The 22,826-nt window shown below is 46.7% G+C and overlaps 1 protein-coding gene across 1 annotated transcript; it reads right to left on the bottom strand.

Moving 5' to 3' along the window:
- Window positions 1–672: 672 nt before the first annotated feature.
- Window positions 673–9,093, bottom strand: rsl24d1 (ribosomal L24 domain containing 1). Its single transcript, XM_085968788.1, has 6 exons — window positions 8,933–9,093; window positions 5,721–5,834; window positions 5,550–5,622; window positions 3,668–3,731; window positions 1,878–1,963; window positions 673–1,696 (listed from the first exon to the last, which is right to left on the bottom strand). The coding sequence occupies exons 1-6, from the start codon at window positions 9,011–9,013 to the stop codon at window positions 1,623–1,625; spliced, it is 492 nt and encodes a 163-aa protein (XP_085824914.1). The 5' UTR covers window positions 9,014–9,093; the 3' UTR covers window positions 673–1,622.
- Window positions 9,094–22,826: the final 13,733 nt, after the last annotated feature.

Below are 22,826 nucleotides of genomic sequence, written 5' to 3'. Positions count from 1 at the left end.
GCACATGCTCAATAAGTATCGAGAATCAAAGCTAAGACAGGTTAGAAACGATCACTCGTGACCTGCATTACACAACAGGAAAAATGTTTCCAGATTTATCGCCATATCAACGGGTTTCACTTATGACTGGGTGGAAAAAAATATGTCCATTAAAAATATAGCCAGATGAGTAAGATGCTGTTTAAATTTTAAATATTAAAATTCACATTTTGGTCACATGATCAACAATGCTAAGCAGAGACTGGAAAAGGAACATCAGTCTCAAAAGAACTCGTGACCAAAACTAGGGGCCATAATACAAGATAGTCATCAATGAGTCCAATAGGAAATTCAGGAGAAACTTCTTTACCCAGAGTGGTTAGAATGTGGAACTCGCTCCCACAGCGAGTAGTTGAGGCAAATAGCGTAGATGCATTTAAGAGGAAGCCAGATAAGCACATGAGAGAAGGGAAAAGGTGGATATTCCGATAGTGTTAGATGAAGAGGGGCGAGAGGAGGCTTGTGTGGAGCATTAACGCCGGCATATACCAGTTGGGCTGAATGCCCTGTTTCTGTGCTGTAAATTCGATGTAATTTAATGGTGCAAATGAAAAATCAAATGCAAGCCTTTAATTCCACTACCAGATCAAAACAGGAGCTCAAAATATTTAAATTATCACATCTACAAAAAGCTTTTTTTGTTATTAAACATGTTTATTGACTGGAATATTCCATATCAACCTTACAGCGGCCTACATTTAAAGCCGGCAGATCAGTCAACAATTTTTTTTTAATATATATCTCACACTTCTGGAACAGAAAATTTGAGGAAAACCAAAACCTAATTGGATTATTCATATCAGTTATCATCATTCCTGCTTTTGTGGAAGCAAAGTGTTTTCTTGTTGGTGTGCTTTTTTAAAAAAAAACAAGGTGATAGATTCGCTAATCCTGATTTTAAAAAAACTGCAAGTAAAGATCCAATAATAGTACAGGAAACTTTCGATTAACCGGCCCCTAAATAATCGGAACGCTCTATCCACCGGCAAAATTCAGGAGTCGGTTCAGGTAACTTTTTTTTTACTTTTAGTTACTTTTTTTAATCCATTTGTTGCTGTGCAAGGGTGTAGCTGAAGCTGTTGCTGTTGTTAAGCTACAGAGACACGTGCAACTTGTGCCAATTGTTTTGAAGCTGTCGCTAAGGGTTTGTTGCTTTATACGGAGCTCTGAGCTCCGTATCTTTTACTATAGCGTTCGGTTAGCCGGAATTGTTGATGAACCGTCAACACGTCGGTCCCGTCCGTGCCGGATACCAGAAAGTTTCCTGTACAACAAACAAAAGCAACAGTTTACACTAGAGGCATCCAAACTACTGCCTGTAGGTCCCAATTTGACCCATGAGTCTGGTCAATCGGATACACTAAGTTCAGGTAACTGAATTTCTATTTGCACTTACATTCCTTACTCGCTGGTCTGTCCGGTTTACATTTTGTGGGCCTGGAGGTTTGGAAAGTGCCGTTGGGTCACTAGTGGATAAATTCTAAGCATGGTCAGTGTCCACAGCTTGCGAAACAGGCAAATTAATGGCATTTTATGTATACATATATCTTGTACACTCCTTTCTGGGCACCAAATAGCAACAGTTAAGAATCTTCTGCCATTTCCAAATCTTCTTGTAAAGTCTGCACCATCTTCTCCTCCAGTTTCTTTGCCCCCTCTGTTAAAAGGAAATATGAGGCGCATAAATTTTCACAGAACACATTAAAATAGATTTACTTCTGATTTGACTTACAAATCCCCAAGAAACTTTTAATTATGTACAATACACATTTGATATGTTGGGGTTTTGTAGATTTACTTTATACACCATGAATATCTAGGCAATTCAAGCCCATTACCTGCATGAGGAGCCTTGATGAGATGGATGTTCTGTTTGACCTCTTTGATGTCTGCCTTTGTCTGTAACTCTTTGCTTTTTTTCAGCCTTGGACAAAAACACAGTATATTCATTACATCAGCATCCCAGTTTTATTAAACACCGTAAAGTGTTAGGCATCTGTGCTCCATAAATAAGCTGCATACTCCAGCTGATCTTGCATAACCAGAATTTATAATCAAATATAGAACAAGAATCGGATTAGAAACCAAAAAAATGCAAACAGGAACGGTTACATAAATACTGAGTAATTCAGGAATAATTTAAGATATTAGATCCTATGCTTACACTTGGAAGGCGTTCCATCAGATATACGTATGAACACATTTAACTTTGCCTTACGTGGTCTATGTTGACAAACATTTTTAGTATTTTTCACTATCATCTTCACTGTATGTCTACTACACTTTGGACTCAATTTGTTCTATTCCCATTTGATTCAAATTTCTGTGAATTCTCGCTTTTGTCTCTCTTCCCCGATGCAAAACTCCCACAGTGAACCAGCAACCCGACCTACCTATTTAAAACTAGACACAAATAGGTCCACACCAATCTACTCCCATCCTCACCCGAGACTTGCCTTTTGATTTTCCCCACTTTTTAAAAGAATACTTGCAATTAAAGAACAATTCTCAGTTCAAAGTGATCCACGGTATCAGCTAGGTTTAGTGGTAGTACTCTCACCATAGTCATATGGTTATGGGTTCAAGCACCACTCCAGGACTTGAGCACATCATCTAGAGTGACTGAGGGAGTGCCATTTTCAGATGAGAAGTTAAATTGAGGCCTCGTCTACCTGTTCAGGTGCACATCAAAGATCCCATGGCGCTACTGAAAGAGGAGAAAGTTCTCCTGGAGTCCTGGCCAACATTCATCCCTCAACCAGCAAAGCAGATAAACTGGTCATTAACTCATTTGCTGTGCATGGAATCTTGCTGTGTAAAATTTTGGGTGCCGCATCTGCCTCCATAACCTTGGCTACACTTCAAAAGTAATTACAGGAAACTCTCTTTTTACCGGCACCTAAATAACCGGAAATCTCTCTTAACCGGCAAAATTCAGGAGTAGATTCAGGTAAGTTTTACTTCATATTAGTGACCATGTAACCGGGGTTCCTGGATTTGTGGCCATGTAACCGGGGTTCCTGCACCTGTTGCCATGCAACAGGGACGCCTGGATCTGTGGCCGTGTAACCGGGGTTCCTGCACCTGTTGCCATGCAACAGGGACGCCTGGATCTGTGGCTGTGTAACCGGGGTTCCTGCACCTGTTGCCATGCAACAGGGACGCCTGGATCTGTGGCCGTGTAACCGGGGTTCCTGCACCTGTTGCCATGCAACAGGGACGCCTGGATCTGTGGCCGTGTAACCGGGGTTCCTGCACCTGTTGCCATGCAACAGGGACGCCTGGATCTGTGGCCGTGTACGGGGCTCTCGTACCTTACTAAGTATACCTCTCTGTAATCCGGACTTTTTGATCAGCCAGCACCACGCCAGTCCCGTCGGTGCCGGATAAAGAGTTTCCTGTAACTGGCATTTTGGGACATGATACATTGCTGGCACAGGCACAATGGCCTCCCTCTGTGCTGTATCATTTTATGAAATGCTCTTTAAATGCAATTCCTTGCTTTAGAATCACTAGGAATATATTTGAACATTTTGTTTTAGGACACGAAATATTGACAATTGGATTAGATTGTAAACAAATACATTGCACTTCAAATCATCTTTTAAAACTCCAAGTTCACACTCACCTGTTCATAATAAATCTTGCTTGACGCTTCTCTTTGATTTCCGCAACTCTCTTCATTGCCACAACTGTTGAATACAATTTCATCGTTAGTGTCATTAAAACAAAGAGCATTTTCTCTCGGGTGTCTCAATGACCCCAAATAAATGTAACGCGAGAAATAAAAGCAAATTCTAAAAGATACTGCTCTAAAGCCAACACCCCTATGTTAGCAATGGGGAAGATGAACCAAGGGTTCCCGATGACTATCCAATGACCACTGCTCGAAAGTGCACATGTAGGCACTCGGTGAGGACCGATGTGGTGCACCCACGCCAAAACAAGGTCAAGGCTAACACATGAAGAATGACCACTTGGAGAAGGTACTAGTGGGTGACCAATGACCGTGGAACTGCACCCCAGCAGACTTCAGCTGCGTCAGAACGGGGGGGGGGGGGGGGGGGGGGGAAACGGGCGGGCGTTATTTGCTAAATAAAACCATCAATCCAGAGATAAGGCCTTTCCCTGAATCCAATCACAATGCAAGGGTTAAAGATGAGCTATTTTCATAAGAAACCCACCAGTCTTCACACACACACACAGGTCACTGCCATATTGCTAAGAGAATCTCCATTTTTCATGTTTACTTTCATTACAATTTTGTAAGATCTATAAAACCGATGATCTTTGTAAAACCAGACTCATTTCTTCGGACACACAGGGTGATCCAAATTTGCTGGCTCGGCATTCTCTCCGTTGTTGCTGCCAGCGTGTAATGCCAGTTATTTCAATGGGGGGATTGTATGTAAAATATACCAGCAACTTTCCAGGAGCTTAATATACTTATTAAGGAATCTTTATTTCAAAATCATGGTGATTTTTCTATATTAAAAGTGGCTGTCTTCAAAAAATGTTTTGCTGACATTGTGCTGAACTCAACAAATAACAAACGGCTCCAGCACCAATTGCCTTGCAAAATATCGCAATAATATTTTTGCATAACTATGTCAACTCTCATCACTTCCTGCAAAGACAAAATCCTCTTTAAAATGTGAAAGAAAAATCGACTATTGTACAGTTAGCTTCTTTGCTTGCACATGAACCCAACATATACAGCCCTCACCTAAATTTACACTACTGTACTTTAATAATCTATAGAGAGATAAGAGAGAAACAGCTTGCTTGCCAAGCATGTAACGTCAGTGACACTTTTTTAATTCGTTTATGGGATGTGGGCGTCGCTGGCAAGGCCAGCATTTATTGCCCATCCCTAGTTGCCCTTGAGAAGGTGGTGGTGAGCCGCCTTCTTGAACCGCTGCAGTCCGTGTGGTGAAGGTACTCCCACAGTGCTGTTAGGTAGGGAGTTCCAGGACTTTGACCCAGCGACAATGAAGGATCGGCAATATATTTCCAAGTTTGTGACTTGGAGGGGAACTTGGAGGTGGTGGTGTTAATTAGATTTTTGTTGGGTTATAATGTTGTAGCAATGTAAAACCGTAGGCATATATCTAAAGAAAATTTAACAATGAGCTCTAGCCCTGTTCTTCACATTAGACATGCAGAAACTCTGGTAAACCACTCTGCATTCATCCTCTAGTCTAAAATCATCACTGGTGTAAATGGATGTGAAATGTCATAACATTTCCACTTCTCAATTATTTACTCAGTTAAAAGGTTTGCTTCAGATTTTCTCTCCACATACTGCAGACAGTTTTTGTTACTGTCCCTCAATCACAGAGGGCTGAAAAAAAAATTCTGTGCCAGGTAATCTAACATGAAAACGGCAACAGAGATTCCACTCTAAACAGGCGGAAGAATTTCATCGGATCCATCAAGACCTCGCTTGTGACCTATGAATGTTCAATATATTCATAACACAAATGCCACACGGTACAAGAACTGTTTACCTGACTTAGACCACAGCTCTCTCTGGTACTTGACTGGAGCATTCCTGCGTTTTTCAAATTCAAATACGTTATCCTATAAATAAAAGATTAAGTGTCAAGAACATCAAGTTAGAAACGGAGTACGATGTAAAGCTAGACAGCAGATGTCAAGAAAAGCTTCTTCTTACGCACCACTGTCAATTCTTTGCCAGATGATTTGCGGAAGGCCTTTGTCCACCTGACCTTTCTTGGGTTACGCTTCTTCTTAAAATTCTTATGACACTTTGATCTGCAGAATCTAAAAGCCTAGAAGATTAAGAAATGTAAATGGTTACTAGTGGATTCCACGTGATGTTGCCCACAGAGTCAGGAGAAAGTGAAGTTCCCTTAGAGAGCATTAGTGATGATGTAGGCAAAGGTACGGGGACCTGCAGCTTCAGAAACTACCAAACACCATTTAGTGGTAAAAGTGTACAGGTGTAGATGTGACTGTGTGACAGGTAAATTTATAATGGGAGCACCCTAATGAGGTGTCGCCTGGAAGACTAGCCAAATGGTGATGCCCCCAAAAAAGCACTCAACTTACATAGCAAATTTAATACAACAACATTTATATAGCGCCTTTAATGTAGTAAAACGTCCCAAGGTGCTTCACAGGAGTATTATAAGACAAAAAATTTGACACCGAGCCACATAAGGAGAAATTAGGGCAGGTGGCCTAAAGCTTGGTCAAAGAGGTAGGTTTTAAGGAGCGCCTTAAAGGAGGAAAGAGAGGTAGCGAGGCAGAGAGGTTTAGGCAGGGAATTCTAGAGCTTAGGGCCTCGACAACAGAAGACACGGCCACCAATAGTTGAGCGATTATAATCAGGGATGCTCAAGAGGGCAGAATTAGAGGAGCACAGATATCTCGGGGGGGTTGTGGGGCTGAAGGAGATTACAGAGATAGGAAGGGGCGAGGCCATGGAGGAATTTGAAAACAAGGATGAGAATTTTGAAATCGAGGCGTTGCTTAACCGGGAGCCAATGTAGGTCAGCGAGCACAGGGGTGATGGGCGAACAGGACTTGGTGTGAGCTAGGACACGGGCAGCCGAGTTTTGGATGACCTCAAGTTTACGTAGGGTAGAATGTGGGAGGCCAGCCAGGAGTACGTTGGAATAGTCAAGTCTAGAGGTAACAAAGGCATGGATGAGGGTTTCAGCAGCAGATGAACTGAGGCAAGGGCGGAGTCGGGCGATGTCACGGAGGTGGAAATAAGCGGTCTTAGGTTATGCTGCGGATATGTGGTTGTAAGTTCATTTCAGGGTGAAATATGACACCAAGGTTGCGAACAGTGTTCAGCCTCAGACAGATGTTAGGGAGAGGGATGGAGTCGGTGGCTCGGGAACGGAGTTTGTGGCGTGGACCGAAAACAATGGCTTCGGTCTTCCCAATATTTAATTGGAGAAAATTTCTGCTCATCCAGAACTGGATGTCGGACAAGCAGTCTGACAATTTAGAGACCAGAGGGGCCGAGAGAAGTGGTAGTGAGGTAGAGCTGGGTGTCGTCAAGAGTACATGTGGAAACTGACGCTGTGTTTTCGGATGATGTCGCCAAGGAGCAACATGTAGATGAGAAATAGGAGGGGGCCAAGGATAGATCCTTGGGGGACACCAGAGGTAACAATGCGGGAGTGGGAAGAGAAGCCGTTCCAGGTGATTCTCTGGCTACGATTAGATAGATAAGAATGGAATCAGGCGAATGAAGTCCCACCCAGCTGGACGATGGTGGAGGCGCGTTGGAGAAGTTTGGAGTGGTCAACCGTGTCAAAGGCTGCAGACAAGTCAAGAAGGACGAGGAGGGGTAGTTTACCTTTGTCACAGTCACAAAAGATGTCATTTGTGACTTTGATGAGAGCCGTTTCGGTACTGTGGCAAGGGCGAAAACCTGATTGGAGGGATTCAAACATGGAATTGCGGGAAAGATGGGCACGGATTTTGGAGGTTACAACATGTTCAAGGACTTTGGAGAGGAAAGGGAGGTTGGAGATGGGGCGGTATTTTGCAAGGACAGAGCAGTCAAGGGTTGATTTTTTTAGGAGAGGGGTGATGACAGCAGATTTGAGGGAGAGGGGGACAGTACCTGAGGAGAGTGAACCATTAACAATGTCAGCTAACATGGGAGTCAGAAAAGGAAGTTGGGTGGTCAGCAGTTTGGTGGGAATAGGGTCGAGGGAGCAGGAAGTGGGTCTCATGGACAAGATGAGCGCAGAGAGGTCATGAGGAGAGATCGGAGAGAAACTGGAGAAAGATGTGAGTTCAGGGCTAGGGCAGGGGGAACCTTAGAGGATGTTTGGCCTGGTGGGCGAGGGGAAGGAAGAGAAGTGGAAGAGGCAGCTTAACTGATGGTCTCAATCTTAGAAACAAAGGAGTCCATGAGCTCCTCACACTTGTTGCCGGAGGTGAGGGTGGAGGAGACAGGGGTGAGGGGTTTAAGAAGACAGTTAGTAGTGGAGAATAGAAACCGGGGTTTATCTTTGCATTCCAGAAAGATTCTGGAATAGAGCGATTTTGTAAGGCTTTATGTGGTCCTGCCAGATATGGCAGTGAATGGCTAAACCAGTTGTCCACCATATCTGTTCAAGTCAGTCATAATGGCACAGATGGAGGCCATTCAGCCCATCGACATCGACTGATATACCCCAGAACAATGGAGGTGTCACTTCACCTCTTCTCTCTTCTAGGTCAGAAAGGCAGGGCAATCAGAAAAACAAAACATGAAGACCACCAGATCTCAGTCTAGGCACAACAATTTGACCAAGAACTGAATGGACAGAGGAAAAAAAACAAATCAAGCCTGTTCTTCAACAACTCGGCAATCCAACATCTCAATTGCCCTAGACATATATTTTGGGGTATACTAAATTCGCAGCAGTTCAAGTGCAACTTTACTCTTTGCATTTTAAACCCTGTTCAGATAATAATGCACACTGTCCTGTGATAAACTGGCTATAATTCTGGGTGTTTGGGTTTCTCCTCTGTCTAGAACAATCTGCTGTAACCAAACAGTATTTCGGGGGCAAGGCAGATTTCACGCCATGCAGTGTCGCATTTAAACAAGTAAAAAGTCAGCTCGTTCACCAATCGGAACTTCGGAAAACCCCACTGCTCTACCGCAGGAAGACACATTCTCTGAAGACACTGTATTGTGGCACAGCCCGAGTAGCACAGAGCAGACCGTGGCTGGGCAGCGCCAACATTCCTTGTCACTCGGCAGTATTACACTGACCCGAAGGGTTAATGACAGAAACCGGCGCTCCAGGGGCGGAATTTCCCGCAGCCAGGCCGACTGTACCCTCACCGCAGGCTGTTACACGGCGAGGTGCCCGAGGCCTGGGCCCCGCAATCTCCGCCCGCCCGGCCTCACCTTGCAATCGTTGCGGACGAACATCATCCCGTGACCCGGATAAACCGGCGCCGAGCAGAAGTAACACTTCTCGATCCGCATTTTCGCTCGGGCTTGTCGTTGAACCCGCGGCTCCCGGACCGCAACCTGACGCCGGCCGCACTCGCGACAAAATGGCCGCGCTGCACATCCGCCGATGGTTTCAAGCCCGAGTTCGCTCACCCGACAGCGCCCCCAACCGGCCCGGAGGAGCGCAGCCCGCACCAGGCTCACCCGACAGCGCCCCCGAGCGGCCCGGAGGAGCGCAGTCCACACCAGACTCACCCGACAGCGCCCCCCACCGGCCCGGAGGAGCGCAGCCCCCGCCAGGCTCACCCGACAGCGCCCCCGAGCGGCCCGGAGGAGCGCAGTCCACACCAGACTCACCCGACAGCGCCCCCAACCGGCCCGGAGGAGCGCAGCCCGCACCAGGCTCACCCGACAGCGCCCCCACCGGCCCGGAGGAGCGCAGCCCCCACCAGGCTCACCCGACAGCGCCCCCGAGCGGCCCGGAGGAGTGCAGCTCACACCAGACTCACCCGACAGCGCCCCCCACCGGCCCGGAGGAGCGCAGTCAACACCAGGCTCACCCGACAGCACCCCCGAGCGGCCCGGAGGAGCGCAGTCCGCACCAGGCTCAGCCGACAGCTCCCCCGAGCGGCCCGGAGGAGCGCAGCCCGCACCAGGCTCACCCGACAGCGCCCCCGAGCGGCCCGGAGGAGCGCAGTCCGCACCAGGCTCACCCGACAGCTCCCCCGAGCGGCCCGGAGGAGCGCAGTCCGCACCAGGCTCAGCCGACAGCGCCCCCGAGCGGCCCGGAGGAGCGCAGCCCGCACCAGGCTCACCCGACAGCGCCCCCGAGCGGCCCGGAGGAGCGCAGTCCACACCAGGCTCACTGGACAGCGCCCCCTGCCGTTTCGGATGGCAGCGCACGCTGCAGACTCGCACAAGCCCTGTCCCACCCTTTGCAGATCAATTGCAATTCAACTTTATCCAGTTCTTCAGCAGACAGTTGAAACATTTCTATAATGTTAGCTGGACTTAAAAATCTTGTTTTATAAACAGAAAGCTGGTTTTTTTTCCAACTCATGTAGAGACACCAGTTATTAAGGTTGCCAAAGTTTTCAATGACTTTTTATGGTTAACAAAGGCAAGAGTAGAATTCAAGCAATGACCCATTTGGCCCCTGTCTGGCTTTTGACCGAGCAAAAGATTGGAACTCCATAGCAACAAGCACGGTGCCTCAGACAACTCTGAAACCTACTCCAGTACCCTTGCAGGCACAGACAACCACAACAGCCATACTGGGGTCCCATGCAGAATTGGAACAACTGCAACAGTCACGCCACCATACCCTGCAGGCTCAGACAACCTCAACAGACCCACAGCTTCAAGGAAATAACCACAGCCAAATGAGTGCACACTAGAAAATAATTGTACAAATTTGACTCTTTAAATGTATATCATATGACTGATACTGAACGATAATTGGTGCCAAGAGTCCAGAAGGAATTTGAATTCTTTTTATCATTGTGTAGAACTGACATTAGTCTAATGTTAAAAGGGATGATGTCATGAGGGCGTTTGGATTATTCGTACTGTGGCATACTGTCACTGAGCCCAAATTAGTTTCACACTATTTGATTAAAAATTTAGATGAAAAAATTTGGAAAGACGGAAACCTCTCCAAAATGGGGACACCTGCTACCTCTAACTATGATTAACATTAACATGGCATTTGTTTCCCCCTTTACGTTAATATGTACCTAACAGGAGGATATTAACCTCACACAATGCTCTCAACTGGTAAAGGGAAACCTGCCTTTTCAACTAGAAAGTGTTCCGCTCCCATGGAGAGTCTCCAATCAGCCCGAGCAGCAGGCTTTAAATTTGCAAATGCAATGAACGTGCAGTCTCGTGGCAGACATTTACATACTTAATCAAGTTTGTGCAATAAATTGTTTAAAAAAAAAACACATTTAATTAACAATTTCCTACACAAACTGAATTAAGAGCTGCACTTTGTGATTTCTAAATATATTTTACAGGAACTAGGGGGCAGGTATTGAGTGCACTCTGTCTGACTCCCTTCTGTTCTCTTGAGCCTGAAGTCAGGTTCACAGACACAGAATGGAATTAAAGAAAGATATAAGTACCATCGAGTGGCATTATAAAACTCCTTATTATACTGCAGCTTTAGTTTTTCTTAATTGGCTGAATTAAATAGGTACACATGGTTAAGTGTTGATTATCTGTATTAGACGTAGCATTTTGGGACATGTTTTGAGCTATTGTCTTTGCACATCCAGTCCTAAAGCTACAGTAGGGTCCTTTGCACATTCCAGATGTCACTGTAGTCAACTATCTACAAAATAACAATTGCCGCAGAACAGCAGTGACCATGTTTCAAAAGTAATTCATTGGCCACTTTGGGACACCCAGGGGATGTGAAAGGTACTATATAGATGCAAGCTCCTTCTTTTCCATTGCCCAGTGACTGTCTCACACAATTTAATTCTTCATCCTGGTATAGGGTAATTACAGACATCAGACTCAGAGCAGATTTAACAAGGTTTGGGGGGGGGGGGGGAGTTGCTGATAGGACAAGAAACAAACCAGAGAGTGGTGGGCAAAGTTCCCAGTAATTTTTTTTGGCACCGTTCGGCCCCTTTAAGAGATTTTTGCATTGAAAAGCTGGCTGCGCGGGTTCAGCGTGGCCACGAAGCTTAAAGGGAAAATTGGTGGTGGGGGGTCTGGAACTCACTGCCTGAAAGGGTGGGAGAGGCCGAAACCCTCATCGCATTTAAAAAGTACTTGGATATGCACTTGAAGTGCCGTAACCGGCAAGGCTACGGACCAAGAGCTGGAAAGAGGGATTAGACTGGATGGCTCTTTTTCGGCCGGCGCGGACACAATGGGCGGAATGGCCTCCATCTGTGCCATAAACTTGCCCCCAAACTTGCTTTCCATTTCCTGCTTTTTTCCAGTTCTGACAAAAGGTCATCGACCTGAAACGTTAACTCTATTTCTCTCTCCACCGATGCTGCCTGGCCTATAAGGGACGTATGTTTTTTGTTCTTTCAAACCACAGTGTATGTGTGAAGCACCACAATACAGTTTTGTTGTGACAGTAACACTCCGGAAGTGCCAGTCCAGAAGCCAAGATACTGATTGCTCCATGAGGGCGTGCAGCGAAGATTCACCAGACTGATACCTGGGATGGCAGGAATGATGTATGAGGAGAGATTGAATCGATTGGGCTTATACTCGCTGGAGTTTAGAAGAATGAGAGGGGATCTCATTGAAACTTATAAAATTCTAACAGGACTGGACAGACTAGATGCAGGAAGGATGTTCCTGATGGCGAGGGAGTCCAGAACCAGGGGTCACAGTCTAAGGATAAGGGGTAAGCCATTTAGGACAGAGATGAGGAGGAATTTCTTCACCCAGAGAGTGGTGAACCTGTGGAATTCTCTACCACTGAAGGCAGTTGAGGTCAATTCATTAAATATATTCAAGAAGGAGTTAGATATATTTCTTAAGGCTAAAGGGATCAAGGGATATGGGGAGAAAGCAGGGACAGGGTACTGAGTTTGGATGATCAGCATTGATCTCATTGAATGGCGGAGTAGGCTCGAGGGGCCGAATGGCCTACTCCTGCTCCTATCTTCTATGTTTCTATGTTTCTGTTTGCACAGATTCACCAGCAGGCTCCAGCCCAGCACTCTGTCCTGGTATATAGCAGGGTCTGCTGTGAGAAACAAAAAGTATCACCGCAGACCTTGACGCCTAATAAGTGCCTGGCTTTTAATAGGTACCAAGAAATAAAAACTGTGGCAAGAAGCACCAGCATCTGAGGGAGATGTGAATGCTGCGTCCTGTACAATATGTCATAAATATTATATCTAAAAATTACATTATGTAACCTATTCTAGTTGAAACATATCAGCCAAAGCTTCCCCTTTTCACCTTTATGTACGTATCAGAAAATGAAATGAGGATTTACCAAATAAATCCAGTGTTTCATATACTGTATAGTGTCTTAGGTTAGCTCGCTTCACAGAATCTAGTCCAAAAATATATTGATTATTGAGCAAAGCAGGTCAGTGTACAGCAGAAAGGAAGAAAGAGGGAGAGAGAAAGAAAGAATTTGCATTTATACAGCACTTTTCATTGGCTCAGGACTTCCGTGTCAGAGGTGGTAGCCCCCTCACCTCTGAGTCAGAAGGTTGTGGGTTCAAGGCCCACTCCAGAGGCTTGAGCACGAAGATCCAGGCTGACACTCCAGCGCAGTGCTGAGGGAGTGCTGCACTGTCGGAGGTGCCGTCTTTCGGATGAGACATTAAACCAAGGCCCCGTCTGCTCTCTCAGGTGGATGTAAAAGATCCCATGGCACTAGTTCGAAGAAGTGGAGGGGAGTTATCTCCGGTGTCCTGGCCAATATTTATCCCTCAATAAACATCACTAAAAAACAGATTATCTGATCATTATCACATTGCTGTTTGTGGGAGCTTGCTGTGTGCAAATTGGCTGCCGCGTTTCCTACATTACAACAGTGACTACACTTCAAAAGTACTTCATTGGCTGTAAAGCGCTTTGGGACGTCCTGAGGTCGTGAAAGGCGCTATAGAAATGCAAGTCTTTCTTTCTTTCCCAAAGCACTTTACAGCCGTTGAAGTACTTTTCAAGAGTGGTCACTGTTATAATGTGGTGAAAAACAACAGCTAATTTGCACACAGCAAATTCCCCCAAACCGCAATGGGATAAATGACAATGGGGGTGAATTTCCTTGGATGTTTGGTTGAAACTCCATTTCCGTGAGTACATGAGGTTTCCGCTGGTGTTAGGACGGTGAAGCAGGAGAAGCTTTGAGGACATTCACCCCCAAACTGATTTCGATGTTGGTTGAGGGATATCGTTTGGCAATGACACTGGGAGAACTCCTGGCTCTTCTTTGAAAGAAAGAAGAAAGAAAGTCTTACATTTATATAGCATCTTTCATGACCTCAGGACATCCCAAAGTGCTTTACAGCCAATGAAGTACTTTTGAAGTAACAACAGAAAATGCTGGAAAAACTCAACAGGCCAGACAACATCCGTGAAGAGAGAAACGGAGTCAACGTTTCAGGTCTGGGACCCTTCGTCAGAACTGGAAAAAAGCTGGAAATGGAACAGATTTTAAAGCAAGTGGGGGCTGGGAAAGGGGGGAGGGGATGAAAGAACAAAAGGGAAGGTCAGTGATAGGATGGAAAGCAGGAGAGATTACGAGACATTGAGAGGCATTAAGAGATATTCAAGGCGAGAGGAGGTGGTAATGGGACAGGTTAAGGAATAAAGGATGGCTCTAGATGGAGTGTGAATTGCGCTGGTAACTACATCTGTGACAATATGAATAGTACCGTCACAAGGTTCTGTATTGGGTATGACAATAGTTTCCCTATGTTCCCTGACCCTGAGAGAGAAGTTGTGTTATGAGAGAGTAACTTTATTATCTCTAGCATAAGCTAAAGGTGTTGTTTGAGGGATTAATGTTGGCCAGGTGACCGGCAGAAATCCCCGGCTCTCTTTGAATAGTGCTGTGGGAACTTTTACGTCTCTGTTTCTCTCTCCACAGATGCTGCCTGGCCTGCTGAGTTTTTCCAGTGTTTTCTGTTGTTATTTCGGATTTCCAGCATCCGCAGTATTTTGCTAAAGTACTTCTGAAGTGTAGCCACTGTTACAGTTTAAGAACCACGGTAGCCAATTCGCACACAGCAAGGGCTCACAAACAGCAATGAAATAAATGACCAGATCATTTGTTTTAGGTGTTGTTTGAAGGATTAATGTTGGCCAGGTGACCGGGAGAAATCCCCGGCTCTCTTTGAATAGTGCTGTGGGAACTTGTACGTCGACCTGAGAGGGTAGACGGGGTCTTGGTTTAACATCTTATCCATAAGATGACACCTCCAACAGTGCAGCACTCCCTCAGTACTGCACTGAAGCATCAGCTTACGTTATGTGTTCAAGTCTCTGGACTGGGACTTGAACCCATGGCCTTCTGACTTAGAGGCGAGAGTGCTACCACTAATCCAAAGGGTGACACTTAAGTGCAACTTAACCCTTTCTTGCCAGAGGCATCAAAGATATAGTCAGACATAGAGATGCATTGTTAATGCAGTTTTTAATTAACTACATCTGTGACAATATGAATAGTACCGTCACAAGGTTCTGTATTGGGTATGACAATAGTTTCCCTATGTTCCCTGACCCTGAGAGAGAAGTTGTGTTATGAGAGAGTAACTTTACTATCTCTAGCATAAGCTAAAGGTGTTGTTTGAGGGATCAATGTTGGCCAGGTGACCGTCAGAAATCCCCTGTTCTCTTTGAATAGTGCTGTGGGAACTTTTACATCAACCTAAACTCAGGTAGGGCTAACAGAGTTTATTATTTGTAAAACCACAGCCATAGCAAGTTATTTAATATACCAACATCCTGCTATCTGAGGTTCATCCACCCTGTGACATTCCTGGGCTCTCCAATTGACCTTGAAGAATCAGGTAACCTGCAAGGTGACTCATTGACCCGCTATCAACCAGAGTCCACTGGACTTCCTAATCGTACAACCTCCTCTGAAATATTTCTAAAGATAATAAAAGACAAGAATAACTGGATCTCCTCAAGACCTCCACTTTCCTTATGTGAACCAGAGTAAACTGAATAGACTGGGGCTCTTTACTCTAGAAAAGAGAAGACTGGGGGGTGAGCTGATACAGGGTCAGTGGTTCGATAGGGTAGACTTGGAGAAAATGTTCCCACTTGTAGTGGAGTCCAAAAACTAGGGGCCATCAATATAAGATAGTCCCCCATAAATCCACTAGGGAATTCAGAGGAACTTCTGTACCCAGAGAGTGGTTAGAGTGTGGAACTCGCAACCACAGGGACTGGTTGAAGTGACTAGCATCGATGCATTTAAGGGGAAGCTAGATAAACATGAGGGAGAAAGGAATAGGTTATGCTGATGGGGGTTAGATGAAGAGGGGTGGGAGGAGGCTCGTGTGGAGTATAAATACCAGCATGGACCTGTTGGGCTGAATGGCCTGTTTCTGTGCTGCACATTCAATGTCATTTGGATTTCCAGCTTGAAGAGAATTAAAGCCCCATCCCAAACAGAGAAATACAAAAGTTCCATCTGAGACACACTAGAACTGGTATAAAAAGGTCTCCGCACCCCCTAACGGACCTCTTTATTGCCATAAGGTGGGGTACAAGAGGACAGAAGAAAGGGTAAGATGGTTTATATTCTAAGCAGCATCGAGGTTTGACAAAATCAGAGCTGCAAAATGCTTCATAATCACAAAATGTCCATTATATTTTTTGCTTATGTATGTTAGATAGGCCAACCATTTCAAATTTAAACCTGACGGTTGTTAGCTGCCTCTATAAAAATTCATTTCTGTCTTTGTGTGGGGGGAGGTAAAGTGAAATACACAGATGCTGTATGATATCATCACATGTTCATTGCAACAGAAATCCTCTCCTGCCTGTGAATGATTGGATGCATACAAACTGACATATTTACTATCTCTACTGACAGAGTCATCAAAGTGAGATTTGTTCTGAAGGGGAGGTTGGGTGTACAGCATTAGTAATTTCGAGGTAATGGATTCCAGAAGCAGCTCTCATTGTTGTGTTTTTGGACTGGCTTGATTGGCAATTCTCTATTGCTGGGAGGATTATACTGCTAGCCATTCGTCAAGTCTTCAATTCAGTTTCAGTTGTAACCAAGGCAATGTTTGAAATCTGTAGGAAATAGAGACATTAGTCTCACCCGCGTAAAAACATTATATCAGAAAATCTTGCAAATTATTGGACTTTGAAAGAAACATGTTCTGAACAAATATTTGCAAATGCTTGAGCTTTGATCCAAATTTGTCTCCTGATAGATCTATTTGTCTTGCTAGTTTCTTTCTGTTTTCTTTTGTTTCTGTGTAATCCCAATTCTCATAAATAAGTTTCACTTCTAGTCTTAGCCTGAACAATACAGTCTGACAGAAATCAGTTGTAGGAAATGTGAGCTACTTCTGGTGCAAAGTATCTCAGTAAAAGCATATTAGTTAGCCCTTTGCCACGCTACTTGATGTCAGCCATGGCTCAGGTGCTAGCTTCCGCGCCTCTGAGTCAGAAGGTTGTGGGTTCAAGTCCCACCTCAGAGACTTGAGCACATAATTCAGGTCGGCATTTCAGAGCAGTACTGAGGGAGTGCTGCATTGTCTGAGGTGCCATCTTTTGGATGTTAAAGAGAGGCCCCATCTGCCCTCTCAGGTGGACATAAAAGAACCCATGGCATTATTTTAAAAATTATCCCCGGTGTCCGGGCCAATATTTATCCCTCAACCAACATCACTAAAAAGCAGATTATCTGGTCATTATCATCACATTGCTGTTTGTGGGAGCATGCTGTGAGCAAATTGGCTGCCGTGTTTCCTACATTACAACAGTGACTAACTACACTTCAAAAATACTTAATGGGCTGTAAAGCACTTTAAGACATCCTAAGGTTGTGAAAGGCGCTATATAAATGCAAATCTTTCTTTCTTTTTACTCCTGGTCATGAAGTCATTGGAAATAGAAAAGAGAATCAGTGTAAAACGTGTTGTCGATTTGCTAGTGCCCATTTTGCGCTTCCGCAGAGGACCAATTTCACCCTCATATAAATTTCCGATTACAGGAAATACAGGTCCATTTCTGAAAATTGCAATCCCCAGCAAGCATAAATAAAATGGACCCTTTCTGGATCAGCAAAAGTTGAAATCATCCAAATGGTTAACCCATTTCTCCAAATTTTCCAGATTTGGAAGGTAGCAGATGTTACCCCGCTCTTCAAGAAAGGTGGGCGAGAGAAAACAGGGGACGATAGGCCTGTTAGCTGACATCAGTCATTGAGAAAATGCTAGAATCTATTATTAGGGTCATGGTAAGAGGACACTTGGAAAATCACAATGGCCCGGAATTTGTGGTCTGGATGACAGCAAGCTGGCCGCAACTTTGGGATTTGGCACATGCAGAAATCCAGAAGTTGCAGCCTGTCATTCACTGCGGTCAGTAAAGCATACTATGGGGCCAGCGGTGAACACCTTCACTTCGCCGCTGACCGTAAAATCCAGGTCAATATGATTAGCAGAGGCAACACAGTTTTATGAAAGGGAAATAATGTTCGACAAATCCATTAGAGTTTTTTGAGGGCGTAACTAGCAGGGTAGATAAGGGGGGACCAGTGGATGTAGTATATTTGGATTTTCAGAAGGCATTTGATATGGCGCCACACAAGAGGCTGTTACACAAGATTAGGGCTCATGGGATTGTGGGTTGAGTATTGGTTAAAGGACAGAAAACAGAGAGTAGGAATAAATGGGTCATTTTCAGGATGGCAAGGTATAACTAGTGGAGTGCCACAAGGATCAGTGCTGCAAAGGGATATACACCCTTTAGTGATTGGGCAAAAAGGTGGCAGATGGAATATAATGTGAGGAAGTGTGAAATTATCCACTTTGGTAGGAAGAATGGAAAAACAGAATATTTTTTCAAAGGTGAGAGACTAGTAATGTTAATATTCAAAGGGATTAGGGTGTCCTTGTACACGAATCACAGAAAGTTAACACACAGGTACAGCACGCAATTAGGAAGGAAAATGGTATGTTAGCCTTATTGCAAGGGGGTTGGAGTAAGGAAGTCTTGCTGCAATTATATAGGGCTTTGGTGAGACCACACCTGGAGTGCTGTGTAGAGTTTTGGGGGTAAAAATTGGGTAGCGCCCCTTGGGGCTAATTTTAGCACCCTGAAAAAGTTAGTGCCCCCGTGGCTGATTTTCCCAGGTAGCGCCCCGAGAAGGAGGAGAGGAGCTACTGGAAGTGCCCCGTGTCCCTCTTGGGATGCTGCGAGCCAAAACCGCGGCGCTACGTGCCGCTGTACTGCAAGCCTTCCTCCCCTTATTAAAGGGGAGGGGCCTGGCCTGGCGCAGCACGTCCCAGCGCCCAGCTGGGCCTCCAGGGATTGGGAGTGCTGGCAAACGAGCCCGGCACTCAAGAGGAGAGCTGGGCTCACGGAGAGCAGCCGGCACCCCGCACGGTGGCTTCACGGGGGCCGGGGACAGCAATGGGGGCAGGTGCTGGCAGGTGGCCAGCAACAAAAATGGCCGCCCACCACCTCCCCTTTAACTAGCGCTGCCCCGTCCACAGGTAGGCCATCCTGACCCCGGTGGGCATAGCGTCCAGCAGTAAGTCGGGGGGCGCCACCCAATATTACAGCCGGGTCACGAGCAGGGCGCTGCGCACAGCGATGATGTCATCGCTGGCAGTGCAGCGCCACGCGGTACTAATGGTTATAGCAAAATTCAGCGGGAGGTTAGCAGTGGCGATAACGGTTAGCGCCGCCACTAACCTCCCGCTGAATTTCGCGGGAGGCGTTAGCGACACCGCGCCCAGGCACTAGTTGATTTGCGCCCCGTTGGCACCCTCTTTGGGCGCTAACGGGAGGCTCAAAACAACCGAATTTAGCCCCCTTGGTCTCCATACCTAAGGAAGGATATACAGTACTTGTCTTAGAGGGAGTACAACAAAGGTTCACTGGATTGATTCCTGGGATGAGGGGGCTGTCCCATGAGGAGAGATTGAGTAGAATGGGCCTAGGTTCTCTGACGTTTAGAAGAATACGAGGTGAGCTTACTGAAATGTATAAAATTCTTTGAGGGCTTGACGGGGTAGATGCTGAGTGGCTGTTTCCCCTGGCTGGGGAGTCTAGAACCTGGGGTCATAGTGTCAGGATAAGGGGTCAGCCATTTAGGACCGAGATGAGGAGAAATTTCTTCACTTGGAGAGTTGTGAATCTTTGGAATTCTCTAACCCAGAGGGCTGAGGAGGCTCAGTCGATGAGCTTATTCACGATGTAAGCATTCGCACAGGCCCCAAGGATTTTTTTTTGTATCGGACATTTTGTATGATTGTTACTGCTGATTGGCCAGCAGCCTGTTTGGAGATGATGGGAGGGGCCCAGGTGTTAGTGATGGACAGGAGATTCCAGCCAGGCCGACAAGCTGATTACGGGAGAATGTCTGAGCAGACAGAGTTCTCTGGGAAACAATGGGCTCACCAAGGTGACTCATACGGTAACGGGCAGAAGATGGAGGGCCATTGTAAATTAATGGGAAACCACTTAACCCAGGGTTGGGTGAGAAGTGCGGCCCATCATCTACCATTAACACTAGCACCTAGATGGGATAGCCCCGAAAGGCGGGAAACCAGACAAAGAAGGGTGATTAAAAAGACATCACTGCAATACACAGACCTTAATGAACATTTAGGGCATAAGAGAAGGCAGCTTTGGCCATTCTCGCTTGCTCTCGCCTTCGCGTGCCCTCATCTCTGAACTAAGAACCGAGCACTCCGTCCGAGACGGAGAGAAGAAACCACCACGAGCGACAAGAGCCTCGCCTTGACTGTAGGAACGAACCTCGAAACTGGGACTTGGATACTGCATCGGCGATACGGAACCAGGAGACACGGGGGAGCAGCGAGCAAGAAACCGGACAATCGGGGTGAGCATTGTCCAAGCCCACGCATCCTTAAGACCACCGGTACTGTGTGAGGGGGTGTTGTGTGTCCCAACCAATCCAGAGGGGTTTAGTGGGAAGGTTCTGTGTGTATTATATAGTGTATGTTCCGGGGTTTGTGGGACAAGTCCATGTTATACTCTGTAGAGCAACACAGTGTGATTTTAGGCGTCTTAATACGAGACAGGGGCCTGTTCGACGGGCCAAGTTGTATTGTTGTGTGGCGGAGCCACCAAAGGACTCAGATCGTTTGTATATAATTCCTTTAACAACATGTTAGCTACAGCCTGAGTCTGTATCTTTATTTATGCTGTTTAACTGTACAGAGCGTGATTACTGTAACAGCGCGGCTAAAATGTGATGACGTCACGCCATTCATCATGTGATTCCCCACTGGCGGGAAAACGTGATGACGTCATGACGTCAGCCGCGGGACTGCAGGGGCAGTCCTCGTGGAGCCTCCGAAGAGAGCAGACCTACATTCGATGTTATCCTGCAGTTTCTTGTTAAAACCTGTTTGTTTCATTAAAGTTCGTTTTGTTTGATCGCCTGAGTAGAACTCAGTCTTTTAGTTAGGAACCCACATTCCTACATTGGTGACCCCGACTTTCGCAAACGGTTTTCGCGGAAGATCTTCAGCATGGAAACGAACGCCGTGACTCTGAAACTGCCACAGTTCTGGGAGCAACAACCAGCCGCGTGGTTCATCCAGGCTGAAGCCCAGTTCGCCATCAGGAACATCGTCGCGGATCAGACCCGTTATTACTACGTGGTCTCCGCCCTCGATAGCGCCACTGCCTCGCGGATCGTCAGCCTCCTCGGTAGTCCTCCTACTGACCGCAAGTATGATACGTTAAAGGCGCGGTTGCTACAAGTCTTCGGGCTCTCAAAGTCAGAACGCGCTCGCCGGCTCCTCGCTATGCCCGGCCTCGGGGACTCCAAACCGTCCGAGCTCATGAGCCAAATGCTAACGCTCTTAAGTGCCGAGCCGGAATGCTTCCTCTTCCGGGAGCTATTCCTCTGCCAACTGCCGGAGCAGGTGCAGGCTGCCCTAGCCAGGTCCGAGGTCACAGATTGCGCCGAGCTTGCTGCCGAAGCAGATAAGATTTTCACAGTAACCCAGCAGTGCTGTGCTGCCACGAGACGCCCATCCCCCACAGACGCGGCTCCAGCTCCTCTTGCAGCGGGCTGGTGCTCCTACCATGCCCGTTTTGGCGCGAAAGCACGACGCTGCCGCTCTCCCTGCAGCTTTTCGCCCCAAAAAAACAAAGCTCCTGCAGCGCTCCTGGCGAAGGAGGACCGGGCCTAACGGGCGCTCCACAGCTGCGATGGCCATTGGATCTTCGGGGAAACTTCTTTACATCACCGATTCCCTATCGGGTCGACGTTTCCTTTGTGACACCGGGGCGCAGTGTAGCATCCTACCTGCGTCGCATCACGATATGCAAGCTGGGAACCACGGCTTTTCCCTCGTGGTGGCTAATAGTGCAGCCATTTGAACTTTCCGAAAGCGGCGGGTCCAAGTGTGTTTCGGCAGTCAGCGCTTCCATTGGGAATTTGTCACGGCCACAGTCTCGCAGGCCATCCTAGGGGCGGATTTTCTGTGTGCCAACGGCCTCCTCGTCGATGTCCGGCACCGCCGGTTGATCAACGCGGCCACCTTCCACTTGATTCCGTGCCACCACGGTACCGCCGTGTCGCGCTCTATCGCCTGCGCATTCCCATCTCCGGATGACTTCACTCGGCTCCTCGGAGAGTTCCTGGAGCTGACCAGGCCCACTTTCTCCTCCTCGGCCATGAAGCATGGTGTTGAACATCATATCACCACCACTGGCTCCCTGGTTTATGCACGGGCTAGAAGGCTGGAACCCGGCAAGCTCGTGGCTGCGAAAGTGGAGTTCGACACGATGGAGCGGCTGGGGATTATTCACCGGTCGAATAGTCCCTGGTCTTCGCCTCTCCACATTGTTCCGAAACCGGGTGGCGGCTGGTGGCCATGCGGTGACTACCGACGCCTGAACGACGCCACTACTCCTGATCGGTACCCGATCCCGCATATTCAGGATTTCTCGGCCCATTTGACGGGAAATTCTATCTTTTCAAAAGTCGACCTCGTCCGGGGGTATCACCAGATTCCCGTGCACCCGCAAGATGTCCCGAAAACCGCAGTCATCACCCCTTTCGGCCTTTTTGAGTTCCTGCGGATGCCATTTGGCTTGAAGAACGCGGCACAGGCTTTCCAGCGCTTGATGGACTCCGTGCTCCGAGACCTAAACTTCATCTTCGTCTACC

Source organism: Somniosus microcephalus, chromosome 27 (genome assembly GCF_052327205.1).
Source record: "Somniosus microcephalus isolate GS21.2 chromosome 27, FLI_Smic_1.0, whole genome shotgun sequence".
Lineage (NCBI taxonomy): Eukaryota > Metazoa > Chordata > Chondrichthyes > Squaliformes > Somniosidae > Somniosus > Somniosus microcephalus.
Note: the sequence above shows the minus strand (reverse complement) of the source record. Positions and strands in the feature narration are given on the sequence as shown.

What these genes read in the sequence shown, in the direction of transcription:
- rsl24d1 (XM_085968788.1), bottom strand. Translation starts at nt 9,013, where the DNA reads ATGCGGATCGAGAAGTGTTACTTCTGCTCGGCGCCGGTTTATCCGGGT. An exon ending in TCGTCCGCAACGATTGCAAG is followed by an intron (nt 5,835 to 8,932) that starts GTGAGGCCGGGC and finishes TTAATCTTCTAG; the next exon opens with GCTTTTAGATTCTGCAGATC. An exon ending in CATCAAGGCTCCTCATGCAG is followed by an intron (nt 1,697 to 1,877) that starts GTAATGGGCTTG and finishes TCCTTTTAACAG; the next exon opens with AGGGGGCAAAGAAACTGGAG.